The following is a 12,914-nucleotide window of genomic DNA, read 5'->3' as shown; positions in this document are numbered from 1 at the left end:
ACTGCATTCTCCCGGTGAAGAAGTCAAGGATCCAGGTGCAGAGGGAAATACAGAGGTCTGGGCTTTGTTGATTAAAACTGAGAGTATAATTGTGTTGAATGCTAAGCTATAATCAATAAACAGCAACCTGATGTTGGTATTACTGTTGTCCTGGTGATCCAAGGCTAAGGAGAGAGCTAGTGAGATGGCATCTGCTGTAGATCTATTGTGGTGATGGGCAAATTGCAGCAGGTCCAGGCCCTTTCTCTGGCAGGAGTTGATTCCAGCCATGACCAACCTATGAAAGCACTTTATCACAGTATATGTAAGTACCAGTGGACGATTTCCATCGAGGCAGCTCATCCTGCACATTTTAAGCAAGTGGAAACCTCCACCCGCAACAGTGATAGTTTGGAGATGTCCTTGAGCACTCCTTCCAGATAGTTGACACAGTTTTTCAGAGCCCTACCAGTTACACTATCAGTGCCTGATGCCTTGTGACGTTCCACCCTCTAGAAAGATTTTCTGATGTCAGCCTCCAAGACAGAGATCACTGAGTCACCAGATACTGCTGAGATTTGCAGGTGTAGTTTCATTGTCCATTTAGAAGCATGCAGAAAAGGGTTGAGCTAATCCGGGAGTGAAGTAGCACTGACATTCACGATGTTAGGTTTGTAGGAAGTAATGGCCTGCAAACCCTGCCAGAGTTGCCATGCATCCAATTCTGTCTTTAACCTCAATTGGAAGTGTTTTTTCGCTCTTAAATTTCACTCTATAGGTTGTATAGTTCTGGATCGCTGGTTCTGAATGTCACCAAACTAGCTCTCAGCGGAGTACGAAACACACAGAAGATGCTGGAGGAACTCAGCAGGCCAGGCAGCATCTATGGAATAGAGAACAGTCGACATTTCAGACCGAGGCCTTTCATCAGGACGAGAAGGGAAAAAAAGAGTAAGAACGTTGGGGGGTGGGGCTGAGAAGTCACAGTAAGAAGGGGAAAGAAACACGAGGTGATAGGTGAAACCAGGAAAGGAGGAAGGATGAAGTAAAGAGTTGGGAAGTGGATTGGCCAAAGAGATACAAGGCCGGAGTAGGGAGAATCTGATAGTAGAGGACAGAAGGCTATGGAAGAAGGAAAAGTGGGGAGGAACACCAGAGGGAGGCGTTGGACAGGCAAGGAGATAAGGTGAGAGAGGGGAAAAAGGGAGTAGGGAATGGTGAAGGGGCAGGCATGACCAGAAATTCGAGAACTCGATGTTCATAGCATCAGGTTGGAGGCTACCCATACGGAATTTAAGATGTTACTCCTCCAACCTGAGTGTGCACTCATCACGACAGTAGAGGTGGCCATGGGCTGGTATGTAGGAATGGAACTGGGTGGAATTAAAATGGATTGCCACTGGGAGATCCCACTTTTCCGGGCCGATGGAGTATAGGTGCTCAGCGAAGCAATCTCCCAATCTACAAAACTCCTGGTTTGACAACGGCTTTTGCTTTGGTTATGTCCAGTTGTTCTTGAAGGCACACACTCAACCACACAGGTCTTAATGAAGTAGGTGAAAACAGTGCAAATTTTTGTACAAACTCGAAGATGCTTCCGTGCATATTGTCCAGTCCACTGACTCAAAGCAGTCCTGTAAGCACTCTTTCACCTCCCTTGACCATACCTTGGTCCTCACCGCTGATGCTGCAGTCTTAAGTCTCTGTCTATACACTGGGAGTAGTGGTACCTCCAGGTGATCAGACTTTCCAAAGTGTTTGTATAGGATGGCACAGTAAGTGTTCTTGATGATGGTATAAAAGTGATTAAGTGTGTTGCTTCCTCTGGTTTCACAGGTGGTATTTTGGTGGTAGTTAAGAGAGTTCTTCAAGCTAGTCTGAAATCCCTCGGAATGATGAGAAAGATGCCAGGGTATGCTGTTTTGTACTTACTGCACATTCCCAAACCAAAAGCCGTGGATGAACCAGGAGGTACGTCATCTGCTGAAGGCTAGATCTGTGGCAATCAAGTCTAGCGATCCAGGCCTGTACCACAAACACACAAAAATTGCTGGTGAACGCAGCAGGCCAGGCAGCATCTATCGGAAGAGGTACAGTTGACGTTTCGGGCCATGACCCTTCGTCAGGACTAACTGAAAGAAGAGATGGTAAGAGATTTGAAAGTGGGAGGGGGAGGGGGAAATGATAGGAAAAGACAGGAGGGGGAAGGGATGGAGGTAAGAGCTGGAAAGTTGATTGGCAGAAGGGATATGAGAGGATCATGGGACGGCGGGACCCCTAGGAAGAAAGAAAGGGGGAGGGGGGAAGCCCAGAGGATGGGCAAGGAGTATAGTGAGAAGGACAGAGGGAGAAAAAGGAGAGAGAAAGAAAAAAATATAATAATAAAAGGTAAATAAATAACAGATTGGGTACGAAGGGGAGGTGGGGCATTAAAGGAAGTTAGAGAAGTCAGTGTTCATGCCATCAGGTTGGAGGCTACCCAGACGGAATATAAGGTGTTGTTCCTCCAACCTGAGTGTGGCTTCATCATGACAGTAGAGGAGGCCGTGGATAGACATATCAGAATGAGAATGGGACGTGGAATTAAAATGTGTGGCCACTGGGAGATCCTCCTGCCACCCCACCAGGAATAAGGTTCCCCTTGTCCTCACCTACTACCCCACCAGCTTCCGGGTCCAAAATATTCTCCGTAACTTCCGCCACCTCCAATGAAATCCCACCACTAAGGACATCCCCTCCCCCGCTTTCCACAGGGATCACTCCCGGCACTTATCCTTGTAAGCAGAACAAGTGCTACACATGCCCTTACACTTCCTCCCTCATCACCATTCAGGGCCCCAGACAGTCCTTCCAGGTGAGGCAGCACTTCACCTGTGAGTCAGCTGGGGTGATATACTGCCTCCGGTGCTCCCGATGCAGCCTTCTGTATATTGGCGAGACCCGACGCAGGCTGGGAGACTGTTTCGCTGAGCACCTACGCTCTGTCCGCCAGAGAAAGCAGGATCTCCCAGTAGCCACACATTTTAATTCCACATCCCATTCTCATTCTGATATGTCTATCCGCGGCCGCCTCTACTGTCAAGATGAAGCCACACTCAGGTTGGAGGAACAACACCTTATATTCAGTCTGGGTAGCCTCCAACCTGATGGCATGAACATTAACTTCTCTAACTTCTGTTAATGCCCCACCTCCCCTTCGTACCCCATCCGTTATTTATTTACCTTTTATTATTATATATTTTTTTTCTCTCTCTCCTTTTTCTCCCTCTGTCCTTCTCACTATACTCCTTGCCCATCCTCTGGGCTCCCCCCCCCTTCCTTCTCCCTAGGCCTCCTGTCCCATGATCCCCTCATATCCCTTTTGCCAATCAACTTTCCAGCTCTTAGCTCCATCCCTTCCCCCTCCTCCCCCTCCCGCTTTCAAATCTCTATCTCTTCTTTCAGTTAGTCCTAACGAAGGGCCTGAGCCGAAAACGTTGTCTATACCTCTTCCTGTAGATATTGCCTGGCCTGCTGCATTCACCAGCAATTTTTGTGTGTTGCTTGAAATTCCAGCATCTGTAGATTTCCTCGTGTTTGCTGTACCAGAAAACCAGGTATGAACTGCGGAGGGCTATTTCAAGGGCAAAGGGGTAATTTTGAATGAGCTTGGAGTCGACATTGGATACACAACAACTCTGGCAGGGCTTGCAAGATAGTAAACTGTTGCATCCGCTGCTGACGGTGCGGCCTCCTCTACATCGGTGAGACCCGACGCAAATTGGGGGACAGCTTCGTCGAGCACCTCCGCTCCTTCCGCCACAACAAACAGGATCTCCTGGTAGCCACCCACTTCAACTCTGCTTCCCATTCTCACTTGGATATGGCCATACATGGTCTCCTCTACTTGCTGTGATGAGGCTAAGCTCAGGTTGGAGGAGCAACAAGGTAGTCTCCAGCCCCCTGGCATGAACATAGAATTCTCCAACTTCCGGTAATTCCCTCCCCCTCCCTTTCCCTATCCTGATTTCACTCTGCCCCCTCCCCCAGCTGCCTAACACCTCCCTCATGGTTCTGCCTCCTACTGCCCATTGTATTTTCCCCTATTCCTCCTTCACCTTTCCTGCCTATCACCTCCCTGCTTCCCCTCTCCCACCCCTTTATCTTTCCCCTTACTGGTTTTTCACCTGAAACCTAACAGCCTTCTCCTTCCCACCCTCCCCCACCTTCTTTATAGGGCCTCTGCCCTTCCCTCTTCAGTCCTGATGAAGGGTTCTGGCCCAAAACGTTGATTGATCTTTTTCACGGATGCTGCCTAACCCGCTGAGTTCCTCCAGCGTGTTGTGAGGGCTTGCGAGATGTTACTTCCTACAAAGCAAAACCCGATAGCATGAATGGCAGCGATGCTTCGCTGCCAGATGAACTCATCGCCTTCTATGTTCTCTTTGAAATGGAGAATACAACTGCAGCTGTGGAGATCCCTGCTGCACCTGATGACCCTGTGATCTCTGTCTCAGAGTGTCTTTAAAGAGAGTGAACCCCCGCAAGGCGGAAGGTCTTGATGGAGTACCTGGTAAGGCTCTGAAAACATGTGCCACCAACTGGCGGGAGTGTTCAAGGACATTTTCAACCTCTCACTGCTACGGGTGGAAGTTCCCACTTGCTTCAAAAAGGCAACAATTATACCAGTGCCTAAGAAGAAGAATGTGGCTGCCTTAATGACTATCGCCCGGTAGCACTCACATCGACAGTGATGAAATGCTTTGAGAGGTTGATCATGACCAGACTGAACTCCTGCCTCAGCAAGGACCTGGATCTGTTACAATTTGCCCATTGCCACAAGAGGTCAACGGCAGATGCGATCTTAATGACTCTCCACGCAACTTTAGACTACCTAGACAATACAAACACCAATGTCAGGATGGTGTTCACGACTATAGCTCAGCATTTAATACCATCATTTCCACAACCCTGATTGAGAAGTTGAAGAACCTGGGCCTCTGTACCTCCCTCTGCAGTTGAATCCTTGACTTCCCAACCGGAAGGCCACAATCTGTGAATTGGTGATAACATCTCTCTGACGATCAACACTGGCGCACCTCAGGGGTGTGTGCTTAGCCCACTGCTCTACTCTCTATATACATGACTCTGTGGCTAGGCATAGCTGAAATACCATCTATAAATTTGCTGACATTGTTGGTAGAATTTCAGGTCGTGACAAGAGGGCATACAGGAGTGAGGTATGCCAACTAGTGGAATGGTGCCGCAGCAACAACCTGGCACTCAAGGTCAGTAAGATGAAAGAGCTGATTGTGGACTTCAGGAAGGGTAATATGAAGGAGCACGTACCAATCTTACTAGGGGGATCAGAAGTGGAGAGAGTGAGCAGCTTCAATTTCCTGGGTGTCAAGATCTCTGAGGATCTAACCTGGTCCCAACATACTGATGCAGTTATAAAGAAGGGAAGACAGCGACTATACTTTATTAGGAGTTTGAAGAGATTTGGTATGTCATCAAATACCCACAGAAACTAATATAAATGTACCGTTGAAAGCATTCTGACAGACTGCATCACTGTCTAGTATGGAGGAGACTACCGCGCAGGACTGAAAGAAGCTGCAGAGGGTTGTAAACTTAGTCAGCTCCATCTTGGGTCCATTATTAAGGACCTCCAGCACCCAGGGCATGCCTTTTTCTCACTGTTACCATCAGGTAGGAGGTACAGAAGCCTGAGGGCACACACTCAGTGATTCAGGAGCAACTTCTTCCCCTCTGCCATCCGATTCCTAAATGGACATTAAACCCTCGGACACTACCTCACTTTTTAAAAAATTATATAGTATTTCTGGGGGTTTTTTTGCACTATTTTTAATCTTTTCAATGTACGTATACTGTGTAAAGTATACTGAATAAGATTTGTTTTGTTTTCTTCTATATTATGTATTGCATTGAACTGCTGCTACTAAGTTAACAAATTTCATGTCACATACCAGTGATAATAAACCTGATTCTGATTCTTTTGGTTACAGTGCTCAACTCCTCCACTGGCCTGAGGTTTGGGACAAGTTACCAAAGCACTTTCATCTCTCTTACTGTAGAGCTAGTCATTCAGGAGGAGAATGGATGTGAATGCAAGTGAGAGACCAAAGAAATTCTGCAGATGCTGAAATTTGGAGCAACATACTCCACCCTCTGTGTGGCAGTCTCACTCCTCCTTTCCTTTCAACCCTGCCTTGTCATATCAAATTCTTAATTGAGGCCCTCCATTTGTAAACTTAAAAAAGGTTGCTGGACCAGTAATCACACCACACAGTTAGTACTTTAACCTTTTCACCAGTTTATTGTGCTCAGTTTAGCCAGCGAGAAAGAACTCTGAACCAGTCATCAAAGAGAGACAGAGACTCTGTCTCTCCTTGGAGGCTCAGACGAGCTTTCTGATTTTAAAACACAAATGCTACAATATATAGAATGAGCAGACAAAGAACACTTAGTTACAATGGTATGTTAGACAGTTAGAGCGAAACCCAATTACTTTGATAAGAGAGTCCACTAAATCAGAGTTTAATTACAAATAGATATATTGTCCACCCCGTACCAGCCATCCCTGTAGCTAGGACCCTGACTTAATTAGAGACAGATGTTCTTATCATTGAACCTCTCAAAAGAAAAGACTTAAGTCAGTGGAGCAAAACAATAAAGCATGACCTACGTGAGTACTGAGTAATTCCAGCCCTCATGTCACCTTGAAGAGGCAGCTACAGGCTGTTAATCAGATGAGCTTTTAATCTATGGGCCTGTTCTTCAGCAAAAGCAACAGAATTTGTTCACTAACACACATCAGGTTGCACTTAAGTTTTTAACCCATTATTTACAAGAGTCCAAGAATCATGTCTTACTTCCCCAACATCCTTAAACTTTATCACGTTGCTCGGGGTCAACCATGAATGTTACGTCTCAGATGTCAATAGGCAGTACAATATGGAGAGCAAGCTATTGTCCATTAGTAGTCTCCCCCTCTTCAAGCAGCTGATGAATCCAAAGTAACAACAGAAACCAATAAAATTTGGCACCAGCAGCATTGCAGGATTTGTTAGTCAGCATTGAATTCCACGTAGAACTATCTAAGGGACTCCAGCTCCAGATCTTTCCTCAGAGTTTGCTCCAGAAGCCTTCCCCGTGAGTGGTATTGCCGCAAGGCAGAGGATGTTTGAGTTCAGAGTTTTCCTCCTCCTGGATGAGCTGCAAGTCACAGCCGATGAGCTCCAAATGTCTGAACCAACTGGTTTTAAGGTGCCAGAAACTCACCTTTCCCCTTTCTGTCAACAGAAACAGTTCCACTGGGCTTAATAGCTAAGCCACGTATAAAGGCCAGAAACTGGACTTGGTTGTTGGAGGCTATTTGAGACACCCACAATTGGGAGCATTTAATAGCTAGTGGGAGCTTATTCCCATTACCGCCCCCAGCTATAACAACCTTAAGGAGCATTAGTTTGAAATACTGACTATGTATTCTCTTTCATATATGCTGTCTGACTTGCTGAGTTCCTCCACCATTTTGTATGTATTGTCAATAGAAGCAAGGTTGCCAGAGGAATCCTTAAGGTAATGTTAGAAGAACCTTTGCTCCAGCCCCTCCAATCTACAAAACCAGGCTATAAAAATCCCGTAATCCAGATAGGTACTTTGGTGCCAGGCTATTAGATTTTCTGAATTATTGGATGTTATTCCCAAGTACCTCAATATATTTTACTTTTGATTTTACATTGCAGACCAGTGTAATAATTCTTTTGTGAGCCCAATGAGTTTAAATGGAGCAGGAAACCGCTCCCAACTGATTATAAAGGGAGCATGGTGAAGAAAATTTGTTGAGTTTCAACTTGAATTAATGGGGATATGGGCTGAGTACATGATCAGGGTCTTGTCTTGCCAAATTGATATATACAAAGTGGAAATTAAGAACTGTCTGGACACCAGCTTTAGCTGCAAACCTACCCATATTCCTGACACCTAATGTTCCTAATTCACTCCCAGCCCATACTTCTAGTAATACACAATCAACCTCATGCTTGCATGGATCCCAGATAGTAGGTTTGTGCATAACAAGTACTTGGTGTACTATTAAATAAGCCAGATGCCAAACCACTGGAACTACTTAACCTTGAACACTATTATTAAAGTTTGACTGGACACAAACTTGCAGTACATGGAGCAAGGGTGGAGATTATTGAGAGCATGAGCCGACTGACCCTCAGCCCTGTGTTACATGGGGCCATTCAAGTTAATGGAATGAAAAAGAGCATGATAATGGTTCCTGCAAAGACATTTGCTGGGACAAAAGCTTTAGCCTGAAATTCCAAATGTAAATCCCAAAGTTATGTATGGATGGTTGCTTGCCGGCCACCAGAGTTAAGGACATCTTTGTGCTGAAGAGTGATTTGTAGTGGAAGGGAAGAATACAGTTGTTGCATCATCAGGGAACCAAGAACAAAGATTAGACAAGAAGTTGAGTTCTGGTGCATGTACATATATAGTTAGGGTCGAAATTAATGGACGGAATCTCAACAGTAATAATCTAGAATACCGCCAGGTTGGTGTAGAATCAATAAAATCAGAAAGTTGAATGTTTGGTTCAAAGAATAATGTGGGAAAATGCTTTCAGTTTATAGGGGCTGATACTAGAATGATACTGATATTTGAATGGATTTGACTTGAAACTTTACAGTTCTTTGGCGAGTGCCATTAGAATCTTAATATTCACTTGCAAGGTCAGAAAAGAATACTAATTTAACATTGTCAGAAAGACACTACCTCCAGTTGGGCAATGTTCCTCAAGAATGGCCTCAAGAATGTCAGCCCAGAGGAGTTGGTGTTGAATGGATGAGTGTTTTTATTCATTCAGGGGGTATGAACGCTATGAACAAATATGATATTTATAAGTTAACAATATCATTGGGCCTGGCATCTCAGAAGATAGCCCAAAAGAGTGAGCCCCATTTACTTGCAGGGTTAAATGAGAATTCAGCAATTTCATTGGCACAGTAACTAACACTAGCTTTTTAATTCCAGATTTATTTAATTAGTTGAAATTAAATTCTGACTGATACAAGAATTTATCAGTTGAACCAAGTATGGCAAATGACCTGCTTATCTATTTGTATTTTTGTTAAGTTAAAAAAAAAGTCAACAGCTGCCTTATAAAGCAATTGAAGAATAATATAATCGAGAACTTAAAATTTGACTTGAACTTTATTGTGTAAATCAATGCTTAAATTACATAATAGTAGAAACAGTTCAAGAACTTTTAAATCTAGTTTAAGGAGTTAGAATTCCAGGTTGTAATATGATTGTAATATTTTAATTTAGCATTTAAACCAGATTTTGGACCGCATTTAAGGTTGAATTTTACAACAATGTTGAATTCTTTTGCAGACACGCATACTTTCGTAGAAAAACTTTTTGATGCTATAACTGCAAAGAGTTACCTACCTCAGTTTGAACAGTTGTCATCTGTGAATGTAAAATCTGAGCCTGTACGGCAAGAACGAGAAGATAAAAAAGAAGAGGTAAATTTAATCTGGTTCTCTGATAAACACGAGATTCTGCAGATGGTGGAAATCAAGAATAACTCACACAAAATGCTGGTGGAACTCAGCAGGTCAGGCAGTATGTTTGGAGAGGAATAAACTGTTGACTCTTTGGGCCAAAGCCCTTCTTCAAGATTCGATGAAGGGTCTCAACCCAAACTGTCAGCTGTTTATTCCTCTCCATAGATGCTGCTTGATCTGCTGAGTTCTTTCAGCATTTTGTGTGCGTTACTGTAGTTCTCCAATTGAATTGCTGTACAATTGTTGAGACTTTCTTGTATTCATTGTTAATAATCAGTACTTGTTTTACAGGGGAGTAAAGATGATGATGATCGAGACAAAAAATTTCCAAGGCGGTTGAATCACAGTCCATTACAATCAGGATCAAGATACAGAGACAACCGGTAATTGTGCTATTAAAGTTGTATTTTAAAGAAAATCCTCTTGTGTCTGTCAGTACTTTCCAGCTGCCTTGATCTTAAACACCAGTTTATTACCTTGTTGAACCCCTAAAGCCTCAAACAGTTAAGTGTGAGTAGTTGTTGTAAGATATTTCAACAAGGTACTCGTGGATCTTGCCTTACTTATGGTTGCTTTTTATCTTGTATTTTGTTTATCATTGTGCACCAGCTTCAATTCCTTCACTTTTACTTTTTTTAACTACATAGTTGATCCATTATCATGTCAAATTAGCATTCCTCCAAAAATAATATCACTGGTTTTAAAAAAAAGTGTTTTAATTAGAGATTGAAACAATGTAGTTCGTTTCGGCTGGTTGGTATACATGGAATTGAGAAAGACTTTGGACATAGTGTTTTTTTTTAAAAAAAAAAATTTGTTTTAGAGGTTCAGGTAAGCGCTGGCATTTTTATGATTTGAAATATAGTAAAAACAAAACGCAGTCAAGAGAGGAATTTTTAGATTTTTTTTAATGCAACCAAGTGCTATGGTATGTATGCATTAAGTTATAGAGAAAGATGCAGCACAGAAACAGCCGCTTTGGTCAACAGAGTCTGTACCAAACATCAAACACTCAATTATACACTAACCCTATACTAACTCATGTTATTTTATCCACATTTCCATCAAATTTCTCCTAGTTTCTACCATCCACTTGTATGTGCTACAGACTGTTCAAAAGTGTTCAATTAACTAAATATATCCCGTGATTTGACATGTGATCTAGGGGAACCAGACACCTGGAAGAAACCCACTCTGCTGGAGGGAGATCATGTAAATCAAAATAGACAGGAACAGAGATCTGAGTTGAACCCAGATCACTGAAGCTATGAGACAGCAGCTTTACTAACTGGAGCACTGTGCTGCTTCCAATGCATGGCATTGCAAGATGTTCTTCAATGTGTCTGTCCCTATTTTCTTTCAAGCTAACCAATACTGACAATTCAAAAATTTATTGTCTCCCTTTGGAATGTTCAGAAATTCAGTTTGAATAATATTCAGATCCATTTGCTCTTGAAACTTAATAATATCCTTCCTGTGATTGGATCAGAACAAATTAATGAATGCCTGAGTAGTGGCATACACAGAAACAATGGAAAATGTGCTTCTTCTCTGGATAGTGAAGTATACATTGATCAAAAGAAATGGGCAGAGACTAGATTTGCCTGTGTAATGTTATGGATTATTTTTGCACTATTTATTTCTTAGTGGCAGAATGCTTATATTTCTATATTAAATATTTAACAGCCTTGTCTGGAACACATTTAGAACATAGTACAGCACAAGACAGACCCTTTGGCTCACAATGTTGTGCTGATCCTTTAACTTTAAAATCAATCTAACTATTGCTTCCCACGTAACCCACCTTTTTTCTTTGATTGTGCCTATCTACAAGTCTGTTAAATGTATATAATATATCTGCCTCTTCCACCACCCCTGGCAGCATGCTCTATATGTAAAACTACTCTGTAAAACAAAAAAACTACCTCTGATATACCTCCTATATTATCCTTTATTCTCCAAACACCCTGAAGTTATGTCCCCTTGTATTTGCCATTACTGCCCTGGGAAAAATTCTGTGGCTGTCTGTGCTACACACACAAAATGCTGGAGGGACTCGGCAGGCAGGGAGCATCTAGGACAAGAGTAAGTCGACGGTTCAACGGTAAGTCTTGTCCAAGATGCTACCTGGCCTACTGAGTTACTCCAGCATTTTGTGTGTTGCTCAGATTTCCAGCATCTGCAGATTTTCTCTTGTTTGTGATTAGCTGTCCGCACTATCTGTTTCTTGTCTCCTTGTACACCTCTATATCAAGCGACCTCTCGTCTTCTCCCTTCGCTTCAATGAAAAAAGGCTCGGCTCACTCAACCTAACCTCATAAGATGTGCTTTTTAAAATAGACAGCCTCCTGGTAGATCTCCTTTGCATCCTTTGTAAAGCTTCCACATCCTTATAATGAAGAGACCAAAACTAAACACAATTTTCCAAGTGTGATCTAACCAGAGTTTTATGAAGCCGCAACATTACCTCGCAGTTCTTGAACTTAGTCTCCCGACTAATGAATGAAACACACCATAGACCACCTGAACCACCTTATCAACCTACACTGCAAATTTGTGGGTTCCTCGATTATGGACCCCAAGATTCCTCTGCTTCTCGACACTGCTAAGAATCCTGCCTTCAGGTTCGACCTTCCAAAGTGAATCTCTTCACACTTTTGTAAATTGAACTTCTTTTACTCTTTTTCAATCCAGCTCTCCATCATGTCAATGTCCCATTGTAATATAACCTACAATAACCTTCTACATTATACACAACTTCAACCTTCATATCATTTGCAGACTAACTAACCCACTCTCGCACTTCCTTGTCCAAGTCATTTATAAAAATCACCAAGAGCAGGGATCCCAGAACAGATCCTTGCAGAACACACTGGTCACTGAATATACTCTACCTACTACCACCCTCTACTTTACATGTGCAAGCCAATTCTAAAACTATGCAGCAAGTTTTCCTGGTTTTCACCCTTCTGACTTTCTGAATGAGCTGCCCACAGGGAACCTTGTTCATTGCTTTACTAAAATCCATGTACACCACAACCACAATGGCAAAGCAGTGTGCGATGCTGTTACATCTCATATGTTTTGGAGTTCTGAGTTCAATTCCAGCACTTTTCTGCGAGGAGTCTTTGTACATCCTTCTTTCCCATGGAATGAGTGGATTTTCCTCCGGTACTCCAGTTTGCTCCCATAGTCCAAAGACGTACAGACTATGTGGATTGGTCATTGTAAGTATTCCAGTGATTAGATTAGGGTTAATTGGGTTTGCTGGGCTGGTGAGGCTCGAAGAGCCGGAAAAGCCTACTCTGCAGTGTATTGCTAAGTATATCTTGATAAATACCCAAACTAACC

The 12,914-nt window shown here is 43.0% G+C and overlaps 1 protein-coding gene across 4 annotated transcripts in view; it reads left to right on the top strand.

Annotated features, from left to right (window-relative positions):
- The window catches only part of rbm26 (RNA binding motif protein 26), a 157,795-nt gene that overhangs the window by 51,041 nt on the left and 93,840 nt on the right, over positions 1 to 12,914 (top strand). For all 4 annotated transcript variants that reach the window (XM_063048504.1, XM_063048503.1, XM_063048501.1 and 1 more), the window contains 2 exons: positions 9,388 to 9,521; positions 9,855 to 9,946. In XM_063048504.1, coding sequence (XP_062904574.1) covers positions 9,388 to 9,521; positions 9,855 to 9,946 — 226 coding nt within the window. The remainder of the gene's footprint in view (positions 1 to 9,387; positions 9,522 to 9,854; positions 9,947 to 12,914) is intronic.

Source organism: Mobula hypostoma, chromosome 5 (genome assembly GCF_963921235.1).
Source record: "Mobula hypostoma chromosome 5, sMobHyp1.1, whole genome shotgun sequence".
Taxonomy (NCBI): domain Eukaryota; kingdom Metazoa; phylum Chordata; class Chondrichthyes; order Myliobatiformes; family Myliobatidae; genus Mobula; species Mobula hypostoma.
Note: the sequence above shows the minus strand (reverse complement) of the source record. Positions and strands in the feature narration are given on the sequence as shown.